General features: G+C 36.7%; 1 protein-coding gene across 8 annotated transcripts in view; it reads right to left on the bottom strand.

Moving 5' to 3' along the window:
- Positions 1–18,564, bottom strand: part of HECTD1 (HECT domain E3 ubiquitin protein ligase 1) — a 59,466-nt gene that overhangs the window by 4,363 nt on the left and 36,539 nt on the right. For 4 of the 8 annotated variants that reach the window (XM_064713485.1, XM_064713486.1, XM_064713487.1 and 1 more), the window contains exons 25-37: positions 15,433–16,269; positions 11,811–12,032; positions 9,953–10,086; positions 8,272–8,428; positions 7,199–7,421; positions 4,714–4,768; positions 4,296–4,478; positions 3,736–3,946; positions 3,569–3,654; positions 3,288–3,415; positions 1,386–1,587; positions 1,104–1,241; positions 244–851 (exon numbers count right to left, since the gene is read on the bottom strand). In XM_064713485.1, coding sequence (XP_064569555.1) covers positions 244–851; positions 1,104–1,241; positions 1,386–1,587; positions 3,288–3,415; positions 3,569–3,654; positions 3,736–3,946; positions 4,296–4,478; positions 4,714–4,768; positions 7,199–7,421; positions 8,272–8,428; positions 9,953–10,086; positions 11,811–12,032; positions 15,433–16,269 — 3,184 coding nt within the window. The remainder of the gene's footprint in view (positions 1–243; positions 852–1,103; positions 1,242–1,385; positions 1,588–3,287; positions 3,416–3,568; positions 3,655–3,735; positions 3,947–4,295; positions 4,479–4,713; positions 4,769–7,198; positions 7,422–8,271; positions 8,429–9,952; positions 10,087–11,810; positions 12,033–15,432; positions 16,270–18,564) is intronic. The other 4 variants (XM_064713489.1, XM_064713490.1, XM_064713491.1 and 1 more) reach the window with 2 other exon arrangements.

Genomic DNA, 18,564 nt, shown 5'->3' with positions numbered 1-18,564 from the left:
TTATGTCTCCAGAGTCATACATCATTGCAACATAGCCACATTTAAGATTAGGAAACTGAGCAAGTGAGAAGAAAAAATCCTCAAACCAAAGAGAAAGAATATGGCTGCATCTCTATGGATTCCCCCTTGCAATGATGCTATTTAAAAACTAAGCTTTATTACTAATTCATTTGTAATTATGTGTTGGCCTCTTTCTCTAACACAAGATTATTTGCCTACATATAAATAAATATGAAAACTTACCCCAAGTCCTCTATGCTAAGAGGAGGCCCTGAACCTGACGGATTCTTCAGCATTAATTCCTGTAGTTTGGTGTTCTTTTCATCTTCTGACAGATTTTTGTTGCTTAGAATTTGACGTCTTTTAATTGCAAGGTCCTTAATTTCTTTTAGAAACCTAGCTCTATGTGGGTTTACTAATTCAAAGTCTTCCCATGTCAAAATTCCATTAAACCAGGCAGGAGGCTTAGGTTTTGGTGGATCAAGAATAAATTCTGATTTGGAGTCTTCTTCCAGACTTCCTACTGACAAGGAATCATGTCCTTCTTCTGTGGAAGCCTCTGACTGACTTTCAGTACAGTGCAAGTCTCTGTCACCCCGTGATTCATATATCAACTTACTCATGTTACTTTTAATGTCCCCCATACACATGAGTTTAAAAAAAGGCTTAGAAATGGGTAAATCCACAAGTCTATTGTCCTGAATGCATTTAGCCAAGAAAATTCCAAGGAAATGAAAGAGTTTGGTTATTCTTTCAAGTTCATCACTATCTTGTGGGAATGGTGCTGTAAACAGTCCACATGATCTCTGTACATAGTAGCCAGGTGGTTTCAGTCCACCACCGATATCAACCTGATTTAAGAGAGAGACAAAAAAAGCAGACATGATTAAATGTGGATTTCATTAGACATCTGCACTAACTTCTTATACCCTACTGCTCTGTTAAAAAGGGAAGAATTAAAAAAACAAGCTGCAGACCAGTGATCATTCTTGACCATGATTACTAGCTGCTGTATGAACATGTGTTCTTCCTACCTGGATGTCTAGCTCACTTTCCATTTTTTTTACACAAGTACTCAGTTTAAAATACAAATTAAAATGTACCTGTCGGGACTCATCATCTGGAAAATCATCATCACAAAGCCAAGCTCCCAAATCTGTCCTCTGAAATTCTGCTGCCACCAATGCATAAAATTCCAAGGTAGGACCCAGGCCTGTTCCTTCCTCCCCTAAAAACTCAACCTAGAAAAACATAAGGAAAGTTAATAGTAAACGAAAATCTTAGTGAAATGTTCTGCATTGGTAATGGAGCAGGATATTCAATATCCTGTCCAGTACATTAGAAACAGCTATCTAACCTCGCTCTGCTAGGCAGATATGCTTTACCTCTAGAACAGATTTTCTGTCTGCATGAATCTGCATGACATTTTCTGCCCACTCCATCAAGGATTCACCTCGCGGAACTTTCACTCTTTCATGTTTGAGGCGTCCAACTCTGAATTCCCCTGGATCATCCCGGCGCACTGTGCTCGTGGTCCTTGTCCGCTCCACAGTGGCTTCACGTCTGTTCTGCAGCCATACAATTGCTCTGGGGAAAAACCAAACGCCAGCTCTTTAAAACTTCCATGTCTTCCATGCATGAAAACTTGAAAGTAGTCACCAATAAAAAGTGACTTGTTTAAGTACTAATTGCCTCCTAATTTCTTTTAGGTATAAACCAAACCAAACAATTTATCAGCCAGAAATGCCCCAAAATACGGGCTGCTTCATATTTTATGAAGTCAGAAAACAAAATAATTTCTAAGTGCCAGATTCTGATGATGGCACCAATGAAAACATACAATTTTTGATCTGAATTCCTGTAGTTTTCACACTACAGTGGAAAGAAAAAAAGGTAGAATTTACTGTTGAGCTTTTAATCACAGATGCTCAAAACTGTTATAGACACATATGACACCTTTCATTATATACTGTAAGGCAGTTGCACATCACCCCCTTGATACTGACCAAGTTTTGCAGTTATTTACTTACACACTCCTTAGAGCAACACAGAACACAAAATTCAAGGGCAATCATAGACAAATTGACCCATATCAGTGAAGAATAGCTACATTTAATAACAGTACTCACACAAAGTCAAATTTCTAAATTTTTGTATGTATTATCATTTATGCAGCAATAAACTACCTTCAAAGCTACCATCTGTTGATTGTTTTGAAAACATAGCCAAATGTAATGACAGACACAGAGTGTACACAGAGTTCATACAGAATAGCTGAGTTTCAAGAACTACTTCAGTATCTTAAGAGCTTAAGAAAGCTCTTTACTTATGAAGTAACTAACATGCAATCTTTCCTGAGGCATCTCTTAAAAATGCAGCTTCTCTAAAAAGAACCTTCTTACAAAACAAAAAAGACCACAACACATGAACCATCTTTCTGCAGAAGTTAAAATTTTTACACAATAAAAAGATTTAAACTGATGTCTTGCAAGTTAATACCTTTTCTTCTCTTCCTTTTTCTTTCTTTCTAAATACCTCATTTTACATTCCTCATAATGCACCTCTACTGCATGTAAGACAAAACTGTCATTTTGGCAACTCTCTCTACCCTCTGATTTGGAAAATCAAGTGTAGCAACAGCCAAGAAAACCTACTTCTTCCTTCTTGTTACAAAGAAAGTATACCAGCAAAAAGGTGTACACTGTCTACATACTCTAAAATTTATGACTGCTGCAATAAAAATATTAATGATTCTGAGGTAACAAAGAACTCTAGAGAATACCCTTGTATGTTTTAAAGTCTGATTTTGTTCCAGTTTCATTATGCAGCATATAGTAATTTCCAAAATAGCCTACTTTTCTTAGTTTTTTCCTGTTTTGTTAAAACATTAATGAATTAAAAATAAATGAACCAAATCAATCACAAGTTGCTGGAACAGTAAAAATGTACATGTTTCCAAAAAATTTCTAGTTCATATGATTCTCCAAATGTTTTCTATTTTGTAGTCCTTTATGCAATGAACTGTAACTCAGACAAACTGGCCAATAGGAAAACCTGGCTTATATAAGTACACAAGCAAGTCTTCAGCTGAAGTTAAAAAATTAAATTCCTTGTCACTCTGAGTTTTTCCATCTTCTTCCTCCCATCACCCAAAATTATTCACATTTGGAAAGAAAAATTTGTCTCATTAGGATTAAGGTCCTTCTGGAAATCAGCAATTTAGAAACTGTTATACATAAAAAATGAAAAGGAAGCAATCATACTTCTTGTATTTTATTTTTTTTTACCTTGATGCTCCAAATGCTGTACATGTGAAGTACAACTGTCTCGTTTCAAACGGAATTAAGAAAGGACACTTGCTTGTTAGTTGTTCACACCAGTCTGGCAAAGCTCCACTTGCTAGTGCCAATGGTTCCTGTAGTTTAATGCAAGGAATAAAACATGTATGAAACAACTCAAAAATGGCAAAAACCCAATAATTTCCAACAGTCAAGGTAAGGAAGAGAATAACAGGGTCATAAAAACAATACTACAGATATACACTGCATATAATGTATCAGTGTAATACCTCAATCTGTTGCAGAATCTTTGTAGTAATTTTTTTACTTGTGAATTCATCTGGTGGAAAGTTAAACTGAGGATGCTCATCTCCTTCTGAAAATAATCAAGAGAAAAGTTTTCCTTTATTTCTTTTCATTAAAGTATTTCAGAAGCTCTGCCAACTAACTAAGTTACCTTCTTGAGAAGTCCGTGTTGTGTAAGGGTCACTGGCAACTATATACAAAATTCTAAGTAACTGCAGAACATCTTCCACTCCACAGGAGTTCTGTCCACTGCCAGCTTTGGCCTGGGGTTGCTCCTTGGCCAAACTAAGGATATCAGAATTTTGAAGAGTAGAAATGGCCCCTTGACTCAATCCAGATTTTGATCCATGTTCACAAAAGTCCTGTAAAAAAGAGAATGGTTAAGAATGAAAACTGTGTGTGTTGCTGTCTTTAGGACTGTACTCCAAACTGATTTGAAAAAAAATAAAAACAGTTACTGTGTTCAAACTTAACATTTAATCAAATTGTGCATGGTGCAAATCACGATCCAAATGCATTTTAACACAACTATGTTTAACAGAAGACATTAAAATGAAAAGGCAAGAGCAGCAAAGCCTAAACTTGAAACTGGCTTTTGAACATTCGACTTCCCTATAAATATCATGGCTCTCCCTCAACAAGAATCTTTAAAGCTGCAAAACAAAGCACATAGCCATTCATAATAAAAAAAGTTTGGATGCAGACATATACCTTGTATGCAGCTATGAGCTGGGAACAATTTCTGTTTTTCCTAATACTTTTATTAGTGCCGGTTAATTTCCAGTGGCGCAGGAAAGCTGAGTCTGCATTCTTCTGCAGGTAGGTTATCAAGTCATTCTTTGGTAATTCATCAGTGCCAAGGTACTGCTCCACATGCTCTACTGACCAGCAACCCTACAACAGGAACCACCAAATGTTGGTTTTTCCTGATTGTAAAGTCTTTAAGATTTCACATGCAACATGTAATGTCTTTTTTTAAGGGAGCATGCATTTACAAATACACTCACTAATATTCTTTAAGTAATTGAAAACTGTTAGTTTTTTTTAATGTAGCATTTCAAAAACTGCAACAATATTCTTTTGCTTTTATTAAAGAGCCATAAGACAAAGACACAGAAGTAGATCTTACCATTTTTCCACTTTCTTTCTCTTTATCAGAATCCTTCATTTCTCTGTACATGATTCTAGACATCAAAACAATAAATTAATACTTCATACTCATGGCACATCCTCTAAATTCTGAGGTTATACATCAACTTGTTAGGTATCAATGACAGTCAGATACTGTGATGTAAAACAGCAACAGCAGCTGTTCTTTGTTGCAGTAAACATCTGAGAGACCCTGAGGCAGCAAATTTCTCAAGCTCTATTTTCATGATAAGTCATGCAAAGTATTTATGTTTCTTTAAGTGAGACTGGAGTAATCAAACAACCTTATTGTGCCAATTTCCCAAATCAACTTCAGATTTTTCACTATACGTGCACCAACTCTTTAAAATTTTGAAGTCCTAGAGAAGCTTGCTGTGCATTAACTTAGAAGACATGCACATTTACAACTATTTCTCATGTTTCTCAACTATTTCTAACAAAAACCAGTTTGTTACAGCATGCAATTTTTGACAGAAGACAACTCAGAAAATAGGCACAACAGAAAAGCACTGACAAAATCTGAACTACAGTTAAAAATACTGCACCCCTCCTTACTGCAGTTGTCACTCCTATACACATCACTCTTCTAATATGACAGAAGTTACATTGATTAGGGTAGTAAAGGAAAACACTCCCCATCACATAGTCTTACAATTTCTGTCTATTACTATAAAGCTACTAAGGTCAAATTAACATTGAGAAAATAATTGAGGTAGGAAGTGCCCTCAAATATCACATTTAAATGGAATTTCCTGTATTTCAGTTTGAGCCCTTTTTAACTCTTGCCCTCTCAAATGTCACAACAAAGAAAAGTCCACAGTCTGGCTTCCCTATGTCCTCCATCAGGTATTGATACACATCAGTAAGAGCCCACAAGTCCTTTTTCCTCCAGGCTAGACAGATACAGATCTCTCAGACTCTTTGTATGACAGAAGCAATCAGCCTTTTAATCATCCTAGCAGCCCCCTGCTAGACTCACCCCCGTGTCCATGTCCCTCTGGTACTGAGGAGCCCTGAACTGGGACAGAGCACTGCAGGTGTAACTCACCAGTGCTGAGCAGATGGGGATGATCACCTCACTCAACTCTCCTAACGCAGCCCAGGGTGCTGCTGATCTTCTTTGCTACTGGGCTCCCCTGCTAGCTCATGGTTAACTTTATGCCCACCTGGATCCACAAGGCCTTTTTCACCAACCTCCTTTCCAGGCAGCTGTCCCCCAGCCTGAGCCGTAACACAGAGCTGTTTTCCCCAGCTGACACACTTTACATCTCCCTTTGTGAAATGTCACAAAGCTCCTGTCTCCCCATTTCTCCATCATGATGAGGTCTCTTAAAATGGCAGCACAACCATCTGGTCCAACAGTGATTCCTCCCCAGTTTTGTTTTGTCTGGAAGCTAAGGGTCTGCTCTGTCCCATCATACAGTCCACTAATGTAGATGTTTAAACAGTCCTGGACTCACATCAACCCTTGGGGTACACCAGCTGGCCTTTACACCAAGGACACAACCACCTGAGCCCAACAGTTAGACATTTTTGAGACACTATCTAGTCCATACTTTCTAAGTGTCACAGAGAGAAAGCAATGAAAGCCTTCCCAAAGTCGAGGAAAAAAATATCTGCTGCTTTCTTCTCATCCACTGAGCTAGGCATATAGTAGAAGGCTATAAGGCTGGTTAAGCATGATTTTCTCTTCAGAAATCCATTCCACCTACTTCCAATCACCTCCTTATCCTTCATCATTTGAAAATGGTTTCCAGGACTATCTCCATCACCTTTCCAGGGATGAAAGACTGATCAGTTTGTAGTTCCCTAGATCTTTTCTGTCTTTGAGGGAGGCAGGAATAACACTTCCTTTTCTCTGGTCCTCAGAAGTATCTCCCAACCCTCATGACCTTCCAAAGATAACAGAGAATGGCCAGCTCCTATGGGTACATTCCATTGGGTCCCATGAACTTGTATAAAACTGCTCACTAACCTTTTGCCATTCGCATATCATCAGATTCAATTCCAGATGTGCTCTGGCTTTCCTAACACTCTGCCTTCAAGTTGGGACAACTAGGATTCCTCCTAGATCACCTGACCCTTCTTCTACTCCTTGCATGCTTCCCTTTCATGCTTTTTTGTTAATCCATGCAGCTCTCCTACTGACTCTGTCTGACTTCCTACATATTGGGATAGACTGTTCTTAAGTCTGGAGAAAGTGATCCTTGAAGAAAATTAACCAACTCTCCTAGGACTATAACGCCATGGGATTTTCCCAAGCAGATCCCTAAAGGTTATGATTTTTTTCCCCTGGTTTTGCAGGCACAGCAGTAGTTTTAAAACCAGTAATAACATCCTGACATAAATACCAAAAAAATCTAATTCTAGCATTGCTTATTACAGAGAAGGAGTTAGAAAATTAACATCCATTTCCTAATCAGCCACAGCATTCTCTACACAGAATAAAGACGTGGTGAGCTTACGTGTATGTTGGCTCCCAAATCCGTCTAAGTTTGTCAGATTTCACACTGCCATTACAGGAAAGCTGTAACAATTTCTGTACATAGTAAAAGATGGTGGATCGAAAGTTTGTTAGGGGCAGTTCTACTTCTCGAGTTGTTCCAAGACCCGAAACTTTCAAGGTAAGTGCTAAACGTGGTGAAGGCATGCACTCAACCTCTTCCAAGAGTTCTGAATGAGGCGTACCTGCAAAAACCATTTGAGAACCCTTACCAAAAAATACATAATGCATGACAAGGTGGCCTAAATGTCAATAACATGGTTCAAGAAGGAAGTGTAATGACTTACTGCACACATGCCAGAGATGAGACAGAGTTCTAACTATGAACTAAATTATGACTGAACCATTTCTTTATGGGAACAAAACTAACAGAAATTTCTGAAATCCCTACTGATGCCTGTATCTTGGTAACATCTTACATATTATCACAGCACATGCATTCTTTTCCTATACAGTACCTGCCTTTCAGTTCTTCAGAATAAGCAGTGGCTTATTTCCATCTATGCTAAAACCTACTTATTCCTCTCTGTAATGAACTCTGAGTACTTCCACTGTGCTTGAACAAGAATGAACTAAGGAGCCAAGGAGCAAGATCAGGTGCTGTGCTGTTGCTGTACACACCTCTCCATCACTGCATTACCTTGTCCCTGCCTCAGCTTTGCACTGTTTCAGCACACCTTCTCCAATCAAAACTATTCTGGGTAGCATTAACATAGTTAAGGCCCTGCAGGTCAAACCAGGCATCTTTAGCACATCTTTAATGTATCAAGAAATTTTATTATTTATTATGGTAAGAGATGATCCTAGTTAAATTCCTAAATATGCTTATTTTACACAGCACTAATTTACTCTTCCCTCAATAATGCTTAGATCGGCAGAGGTAGATTAAACTCTCATTCAAACAGAGAAAAGCCACACAGCCACAAGAGCATGTTGTACTGATGAATAGTGACAGCATCCCCAGATCCAGTGGGCACTTAACAGTAAATCTCCATCCTAAAGCCAGATTAAGCATCACATACTTTGTCAGCATACCTGGTGGAGGGATTTCTAGGTCAGTTGTCTGTTGCACATTAGTACGACCAGGTCTTGGGTCAAAAGCAGGAACCAACGCAGAAAACTGTCGTTTCAACACATAGTCATCATCCCATGTTCTCCTACGGCCTCCTTTGGTTTCATACTCCTCTTCCTCCTAATAAAAAAAAGGCAAATTAAAATAAAAATCCTAGCTGTTTTTCTGGTTCTGCTAAAGAGAATAATTTGATTAAAAAATTGAGAGTTCATGAATACAGCAGCCACACACTAAACTGCAACTCCACTCAGCTCTGGTAAGGCTGCATCTGGAGTGCTGTATGTAGTTCTGGGCTCCTCAGTCAGGAAGATGTGAAGCTCCTGGAGAGGCCTCCTGAAGAGGCAAATGAGAGGGGACCTCATCAATGTCTGCCAGTATCTGATGACACAGTGTCAAAAAGATGGATCCAGGCTCTTCTCAGTGGTGCCAAGCAACAGGACAAAAAACAGAATCTGACGCACAGAAGTTGCACCTGAATACGAGTAAGAACTTTGCTGTGTGAGCAAACACACACTGAGACAGGTGGTGTGCCAACCTGGAGATATTCAAGAACCATCAAGACACAATCCTGTGCCCTGTGCTCCAGGATGACCCCAACTGAGCAAGGAGGCTGGACCATATGACACACTGTGGTAACTCCATTTAATAATTTTAAAAAAAATATTATTATATTTTTATAAATATAATTTATAAATGTATAAATATAATATATTATACTTTTAAATAATAGTAACGCCACTAAATCATTTTTTTAAATGGATCAATATTCTACAAACTGAAGTTCCTGTCTGCATTGTAGATCCACTTAAGTTGTACTGGCTTGATTTTTTTCCTAACCTTGTATCTTCGTGCAGAAGGTGAAACAACAAGATGTTTAGTCCTGTACCTGAGTTTCTATTAAAACCATAAACAAAGTAAGTTAAAATGCTACATATCTTGGTTCAAATGAAATAAATATTTGCATATTAATTACAAGATGAAGTTTCTATAATTCCATACAACAATATTTCTATTTATTCTGTAAAATATTAAATTAGCATTAGTGAAGCCTTCTATTTTTCCTCTTAGGTTTTGCAATATTTATTCTGATCACTTCAGTGATAGTATAAGACCAAGCACTATTCATACCAGTTGAGAACAACCAAATGAAAAGCCAGAACTCCTGATAGCCTAAGCAAGAACCATGTGAACTACCATGCTGGGTTTGTCTAGCCCCCACCCCATGGATTTTTCTGTTGTTGTATTTTTTAGAAGAGAAAGATTTCCTCTGGCAAACTTTTGCTTCATACAGGCCTACAGTTAAACACACCCCAAACTGAATCACTACAAATGCAGCAGCAAGCATTATATATCCACAGTTAGACCATTTCATCAGCCTGTGAACTAGTGATCCATCATTTCTAATGTCTGTCAACTTGTTCCTTGCCTGGTTTAAGACATTAACTCTGACCTGTAAGGTTCTTGGGTATGCTAGGGTTTAAAAACACTTGTGTTTTTGACCATATGCAAGAAATGAATCTAAAAAAACTTGTTTTAACTAATGGAAATATTGTAGCTAGGACTTCCTATTGCCAAAAAAAATCTGTGGACTTTTAGAGCACCTGTTAGTCAATTAAGATACCGTCAATGGTAACTATACCGTACCATAACTTCTTCATATTCTTGATCTTCTTGGTTATCATCTTCATTTTCATCATCTTCTTCATCTGGCTCAGGTAGATCCTCATCATCATCTAACTCTGCCAACAGAGTACTAGCTCGGCAGCTATCAAGAAAATCTATAACACACATATATATATTTACATACAGAACAAACAACAAGAGTAACTTTTAAAGCAGAATTTTTTAAATAGAGAACAGAAGCATTGGGAACAGTGAGAAAACAAATCCCACTTAAACCAGAAAAAGAAAACATTACTTACTGCAAAACAGGAATAAAATCTGTGATAAAAGCATACACCTGGTAAAAAGTCCATGGATCTAGTCAACAGCATAACTATAGAAGCACTTACTATTGGTACAATTGATAGTGATCAGCAAGAGTGATCTGTTCCTCATTTGATCATAAAATTTTATAATTACACTTCTGGAGATTACAAAAAATCACCAGAAAAGGGTGTACAAATGCATGTCTGTTTCTGTGTCTCAATAATTTAAAAACAGGTGAGTGATGTAATTTCCACTAAAAACATGTTGATTAAACCTTAACTTACAATGTAAAGGACATATAAACATTTAAGAGTAATATCTTAAAGATTCAATTGCTAATTAATTACTGTAATAAGAAGTTGAAGGCAAAGTTCCATTTTACTCACTTAGTACTAAGATTTAAAAGACAACCTCCCAAAACCAGAAAAGAAGTTCACAGCAATCTAAGTGGACTGGGATGAAGCTTTGAACTTTTACATTTTTCTATGCACATGGAAACCATCTATACTGCCCAAACGCCTTTCCTATTGCTGCTATCATCCCTAGTGATACGTGAATGCACTCTACTTGCTCAGTTGTTGGTGATATATCTTATACATGTCACTCAATCAAAGTATCAAATTAGACTTAATTAAAGAGTAAAGAGAAATGGTATATGCAGATATATTAATCAACTGCCTCCAAGCAGTTCAATTCCAATACCCATTGAAATGACCAGAAATTTTTCAAGCAATTTCAATAGGCAACAAAATATAACAAAATCTTAATCTAACAATATTTTAAATAAATCAAGTGTCTTCCATGAATATCTCACAAATGAATAAACTTTACATTAGGAAGTATTTTCCAATATACAACCCAGGTTTTTCTTGACTTCATTTTTTCAGCTTGATTCCTGTGTGTTACTGACCGAATGATCTAAATCTTCTTTCCCTGTATTCTTATGTCTCAAGTAACCTCTGTCCTAAGTCTGTTTCTAGGTAATAGTGTGCACACAACTCTGGATCTGTTTGTCAAATCATGTAATTTCCTTCCTCCTGACAATTTTTGTGCTTTTTCCAATTTTTTGAAATTACTATTGCAGTATTGAGATACCTGGATGCTATTTTAAGGGTACAATGTGCCTAATGGTGGATGCTTTTCAATCAGAGTAATACAAGGTACATGAGACTTTGCATGTAGCATGCCTATACAACACAACAAAAAAAAAAAAAAAAAAAAAAAAAAAAAAAAAAAAGACATTTTGATTGTAATTAGAAGTACATATGCAAACTACATTAGGAACTAAACTTGATGAGGGAAAATATTCAAGGGCTTAGATAAACTATACCATAAATAATAGTAATATGGGATAGAAAGTGCTGAAAATAAAGATTTAAAAACACAAGGAAATACTACTACATTAACATTATTTTACTTACTGCCCTACACAACAAGTAACATACAAACAGCTCAACTTTCAAATGCTTTTCAGTAAATAAACTACTATATGAGAAAATCACAACAAGGGGATAAAAGGGAAAGTCATTAATGGGAAGTCTAATGCTTATGTTCATTGAAAAATGAAACTTACCATATAAAGAATATTCTGCCTCCTGCCCTGTATCGCTCTCACTAGATGTTGATGTTAGGCTAGTAGTTAGAGTATTACTAAGCGACTGACCAACAGATAAAACTGTAGTTGCTGTAGCTACATTGCTGCTGCTAGTAACACTGGATGTAGACATGGTCACTGTTGATGTGGTACCAGTTGTAGTCAGATTAGGAAAACTTTGGGCACCCATAAGAGGAGAAGCTATAGATAAAGATATGGTAAGATAAAATAAATGATTTGATGACTTGAAGAGTACAACTTACATGCATGACTCCTGTGTTGAAAAATATATTTGGAGTTGAAAAATTATCAGTGTGTTATTTTATAATAAAGAACAACAGACTATAAAGGGGAAGGGTTTCCCAATGCAAAAGTGCACCTTACAACATGTACACCCACTTCTGAGCTTATTCCCTTGCAAACATTTTAAATAAATAATTTTATCAAATAAATCCCCAAAATCCCCCTATAAACCTGAAATGACTTAATTTCATTTTCAATATATATAAAGAATTTCTGAAATCTGTCACTCCAACATTGCGATCTGTCTTTAAGCCTAAAATGAAATTTAATATCTAAATAACAATATTATATAGTGCAAACAAATTAATTATATATAAGGGAATTGGGAACAGAACATATTAAATCAAATGTGAAACTTGTGATTTCTGTGCATTTTTCTAAGGTTCTTAAATTAGCTCTAACTAGTTATTTTTCAAACAAGTACTAAGATATATGTTCATCACAGTCAACACGCCCGAACTGACACTACTGTGAAACATATGTCATATGTTAGATGATTTATAATTTTTAGAATAAGCCAGTAACAACTAAAAAGTTACCTTACTGTACATTCAAATAAAACATCAAATGCATTTTAGCGAACAACTGAAAAAAACCTGAATTCACTGTAGACTCACCAAATTCAATAAGAAACCTAAACTCACTAAATTCAGTAAAAAAACCTAGACCCACTAAATTCACTAAAAACTCTAAATTCACTGTTTGGAAAAAAAACAAAGTTGAAGGGTCATCAATACTAAGAATTTAAGTCTTAGGTTTTTCAATCTACTTTTTCTGAACTTTATCAAATGCAAGTTTTTCAGTTTTAAAAGAAGAAGTTTCATTATTTTGGGGGGGAAGTTACTATCTCTGCTTTCCTCCTCTGTTACATACAGTTACTACATGCATCCCTGCCCCTTAAGAACATAGCTAACAATTGCAAATAAAAATATAACAATGCAGGGGGGTGTGAAATCATAGCATCATGATGAGGGAAAGTGCAAATTTTAAATTTAGGGTTGTTAATAAATTTATGTTCTTCTTTATGAAAGCATGGAAGTGAAAAACCAAAGAGTTTTTCTTTTGTTGCTCAAGAGCTTGAAAATAAGTTGTTCAGTATTCACATCTTTTACCTTCTGCTAATTAATAACAGCAAACTCTTTGCTATTAGAGTAAACAGAAAAAGCCATTAAGCATCAGCATTTTGTTTGCTCTGAATTCAAGAGCAAATGGAAATTGGCTACTCTAGACACCACATAGCTTCTGGCAAATACTGATGTTTTCAATGCAACCAGTACAGAAAGTCCAGAGAGACTTATCTCACTAACCATGATTTGAGTCTTGACTTTTGGGGTGTTGGGTTGCTGTGGGTGGTTTGTTTGGTGATGGGGGTTTTTGTTTGGTTTGGTTGGTCTTTAGTTTGGTTGGTTGGGTTTTTTAACCTGAACTGGTTAAAAAACCCAAAAAATTAAAAAAAAAAATTTTTAATAAATCAAATTTTTTACAATGCTCTAATTGAGCTCTGGTGAGATTGCTCAAATTTAATCTCTGATCTCTTTTAGGAATGTGAGTTACCATTTACAGTTTCTAATCATATAAAAAGCATAAACCAAAATAACTCCTACATGACAGATAATATAAAGTATGACTATTTTTATCACAGAATTAAATTTTTAAGATGCCTCATTCTTATTTTTAACTTTTACAGTGTATAGTATCAAACATTCATGAAATTTTAAATAACCTGTTGAAGTATTTTACCATGTTTTTTAAAGGTGGTCTCTTTTTTTCTCCTCTCAATACAAAACTAGTTCATAACCAGAGCCACTATCTGTCTATAAGAGGATCAATTCCTGGAAAGCTTTCTTTGAGTATCTTACTTACATTTTTATTGCAAGTGAGACTTCGGCCCCATCCCCAGTATCACAACATAAATATAGGGATACATTAAAAAAAATCTCCCCATCAAAAAAGAAAGCATTCAGTATTTAAAAATCTTTTGAAATGCTAAAAGCAAGCACCACATTTCTAAATAAGGAAGCACAGAGTCATAGAATTGTTAAGTCTGGAAGAGACCTCAAAGACTGAGTCCAGATGTTAGGCCAGCACTGCCGTGTTCACTGCTCAGCCATGTTCCCAGGTGCCACTTCCAGACAACCTCTGAACACTTTGAGGGACGGCAAATCAACTTCCCTGAGCCTCCTGTTCCAGTGCCTGACCACCCTTTCAATGAAGAAATTCTCCCTGTTATCTAATCTAAACCTGCCCTGTAACTTCCTACCCGTAAGAAGAGGCTGCCCCCACCTCACCACATCTCCGTTCAGGGAGCTGCAGAGAGCAGCTGTATCTCTCCTGAGCCTCCTTTTCTCCAGGCTAAACACCCCACAGCTGCTACAGACCCTTCACCAGCTTCACTGACAATCATTACAAGAATGAAACCTTCACAAGAAATTTATGCTTTTTTCTAGCTTGGGTAATTTCACTTTTTCTAACCTTCCTAGCCCATGAAATGCAGTTCTCTGTTTAAAGTACTATCACCATCAGAGAACAAAATACCCAACAAGCAACAACTTTGATGGAAGCATGCTCAAAAAAAGAGTGAACCCACAACAAGCAGGTTTACAACTTATCTTGCTAATACCTTGCTCCTACATATAATCTAAGGGCATTCAAATGCTTAAAGCATGTATATAATGTCATTTAAAACACTGTTAACTACAAACTTCCCTACATTTAATATTCCTGAACAGTTCACCGAATCTAAGCCTTAATAACAATCTCTAGAAAACACACTCAGTATTAGAGTACAGTATGTTATGCAGTTTGACAAAATCAGCAATCTGCTAACATTTCATTATACTGCCATTCTTTTTCCTTTGTGCTTTGTTCTTAGCTCATATGCTCAGACACGTCACAATATGCACAAACTGCCCTTCCTGAGAAAATGGAAAAATAACAGAAATATGCAAAATCTACACAGGTCAGAAAGCCTAAGCACCTGACATTAGCTACTGTTGCTAGACTTCCATCTCTTGGTCTAATTCATACTCTCTCAAACATATAATCAACATCAATTTCAATCATCAATTTCAAATTCCTTTCTGTCTGATGGGTACCTGTGATCTGACATTACAGGGCAATGTAACACTTTTCAGCTGACAGGAACTCTATGAGTCCTTCATAAGTTCTACAGGCCTACACAAGATCAAGGCTGCTCTAAGTACATTTCTCAATTAAGCCAACACAATCCAAACTCAAGTGTAACAAAAGCCAAAGAGACAACAAAATCATCAACTAAAAATAAAACCAGCTTACTTACTTGCATTACTCACAACATTTCTTCCCAAAGTATTAGTATTGTTATCACTGCTACTCCGGCTTAAATTCATGTTGTTTGTGGCATTGGTACGCGCTATGTTTGCCACTCTGCGTACAAAGGACTCCAGGCTGGAAGTTTCTCGAGATGATAAGTTCGGAACACTCGCACTGGAGCTCATGGGTGCCCCAGCAGCCAACAAAGAACTGACTGAGAGTCTGTTACTCGCTGAAGAGCTCAGGGGTCGTTGGGAAGCTGCTTCTTTATTAGTCAGTTCAGAGACTGAACTCACATCAGGAGAGCTTACACTAACAATTCCCATGGATATAGCACTGGACTCCCCAGGAGCACGTATTGAGTTATCAGGACCTAACTTCCTCTCTGCATTTTCGTTTCCCATGTCCGCTGTTAAGGTGCTGGTGCTCGCACTGGAAGATGACCCTATGTCAGCCTGAGGCACACTGTCAGCAGAAGACAGAACAACAATTGGTTCATGGACGTCAGGGCCTGAAACTATATTTTGTTCCAATACACTTTCTGATCTCCGCTCCATTTTGGTCGAACCCAAGCTGATGTCGCTGCTACTTGCCACGCTACACACAGAACTGCTGCTTCCTTTTCTACTTGAGGAGCCTGCAGCAGCAGTCGTCTTGTCTGGACAGTTGTTTTTCACCAAGCTGCTCCATGACTGCGTTGTGCCTGAAACAGTGGATGAAACAGGTTTGGGTGATGCCGCTGAATCAGGGTCGTACCCTGGTGCAAGCTTGAGGTCAAACTTTCCTTCTGCGCCCATACGGTAAGAGTTAGAGCCACCAGCATCCCAGGTGACATCAATCCAGCCTGGAAAGGGACAGGAGTTTGTGAGATCCAGCAGAAAGCAGACAGGAGGCGTGTCAGACAGTAGCTCCACAATGTGGGATCAGCTTCTCATAAGGGCTGTATGTCTGAATCAATGAAACCACTAAGTAACCCTTAAGCACTTCCTTTTTAATTGGCGTTAAGTCTAAACAATTTAGGATTTTGTAATGTTGTCAATTTAGAGGCTGCTCATTCTTGCCACCTTAATCTTCAGGGCCACAGAATCCAGCCAAAAATAAAGTTTCCTTCAGGAAGGGACCTGATGTACTAGAATCTCTCGAAATTTTATTCATATCTATCAAAATTGGAATCTCTAGTAACAAAAATGTACATTAAAACGTATCATAACTTTTACTAGCATCTGTCAAGAAGCTATAATTATTACATGGACATTCAATAATATTTTTCTTTGTTGGATGCTTGTGGATAAGCATATTTACCCAACAGATGACACGTCACGCAACTGCTTAGTTTGAGATTTCTTATTCTTAAATTGAAAGAACTAATTTATAGATAACCAGCTTTTTAATTCAGTAAGTTCCAAATACTCAAACATTCCTTACTCATAAAAAAATCTTTTATGACAATCAGGTAAGGGCTACATAAACTCTTTGCAAGGGTTGCAAAGAGAATATGTTTCACAAAAAAAAAAACTATCCTGGGACGAGAACAAAACTCCAAAGAGATGCTACTCTTAAGTTCCTTTATTAAATTATTATTTTGAGTAGCAAAATTTTTTAACAGATAAATATAATAAATCTGCAATAATGAAGGTAACATACAAAATTTAGCTAACTAGGACAGAAATGGGGAAAAAATGTTTTAATTTTTACTTGTCTAAATATGTACCACAATCTACAAGTCACTTATAAAATTCCTTCTAATATTTCTCACTGTATCTTAACTGCAGCAAATATTGGTGTAACTACTTTAATTGAAACCCATTTCATCCAAAAATGAAATTTCTAAAGCTTAGTTATCTTCTCCAATCTCAGACAAGGTCAAAACAAATATCAGGTCCAGATAAACACATATTTTTCTTTACTAAAACAGGAAAGAGCTAATATCAAATAAAATATTATTTTTATTACTGTCACGTACACCTTCAGCTTTTAACTACTCAAAAATCACCACTCCTAGACTGAAACAGATGATCACAAGCAATTTGCTGTTTACAAATATCACTCTGGAGAAAAAGTAGCTAAAACTGGATGAAGTTTTCAGATATGATAAGTAGACATCTCATCCCCAAATGAGCAGGTTTAGATCACGTTATTCTCGTATGATTTTATTCCTTCTTCACAAGCTATGGCTGAGTAGCTTCATGCCACTAAACCTTTGAAGGGTAAAGTTGTGAAGCTAATCTGAATTTTTTTTCTTCCATGACTTGCCTTTTTTATCAAACACAAAAAGCTCAATATAGGAGCTCAACAGTATAATTTTTCCCCTTTATGAATATCTGAACCAGGTATTTTTTTTCAAAGCACAACTAAATAACTGGCTCTGTTTTGTATAGTTTCTTTCCCTAAAATATTAATTACAAGCAGTTTTAAATCTGAACAAGTTTTCAGTACATATTATGTACTCAAAGTTGTACTGCTCCATCATTACAGCCATAAAGCAACATTTGTCTATACTTGTGAACAACAACCAAGAAAGTAAATTAGACCCTATTTTCAAAATTCTACACGAAAAAAAGCTGTCACAGGAATGAGATGAGTTGGCATCACCATTTGATAAATGAACCTCAATTTTACCTATGATTAAATGGGGAAGTTTTACTGGAACACAGTAATAAAATCACTGCTTTGGTAGAATACTACTCACCAATAATACCTAAAGTCTTCAAAGTTATAATGTAGCTATGGGTACTGTTGCATCTGATAAGAAAAATATATTGATGATGGAAGACTTCCCCACAAGCTGTATTGAACAGCTAAATAAAGTTCAGTTACAAATCATTTTAAGGATTTGTACTTGGAAGATTTTTCCATGTTTGAGAGCTGACAACTCAACTAACTAGAAGAAACTCTCAAGTCTAGCTAAAAATGAACCTAAAGGTAGCTGAAGGTGCTTCAGAAACAAGACAAGCCTTATATATCTCAAAATAGGGGGAAGAGCAGGGAAATGGTGGAAAGCATGTTCAGCTGACATGATCACTACCTCTCCTGGAGCCACTTCAATAATTTTCTCAGTACTGACTTCCCTGGCTGTTGCAGGTTTTTATTTTGCACCTTAAGTTAATAAATTTTCATGCTTAAACTCAAAAACAAAAAC

This window comes from Zonotrichia leucophrys, chromosome 5 (assembly GCF_028769735.1).
Source record: "Zonotrichia leucophrys gambelii isolate GWCS_2022_RI chromosome 5, RI_Zleu_2.0, whole genome shotgun sequence".
Taxonomy (NCBI): domain Eukaryota; kingdom Metazoa; phylum Chordata; class Aves; order Passeriformes; family Passerellidae; genus Zonotrichia; species Zonotrichia leucophrys.
Note: the sequence above shows the minus strand (reverse complement) of the source record. Positions and strands in the feature narration are given on the sequence as shown.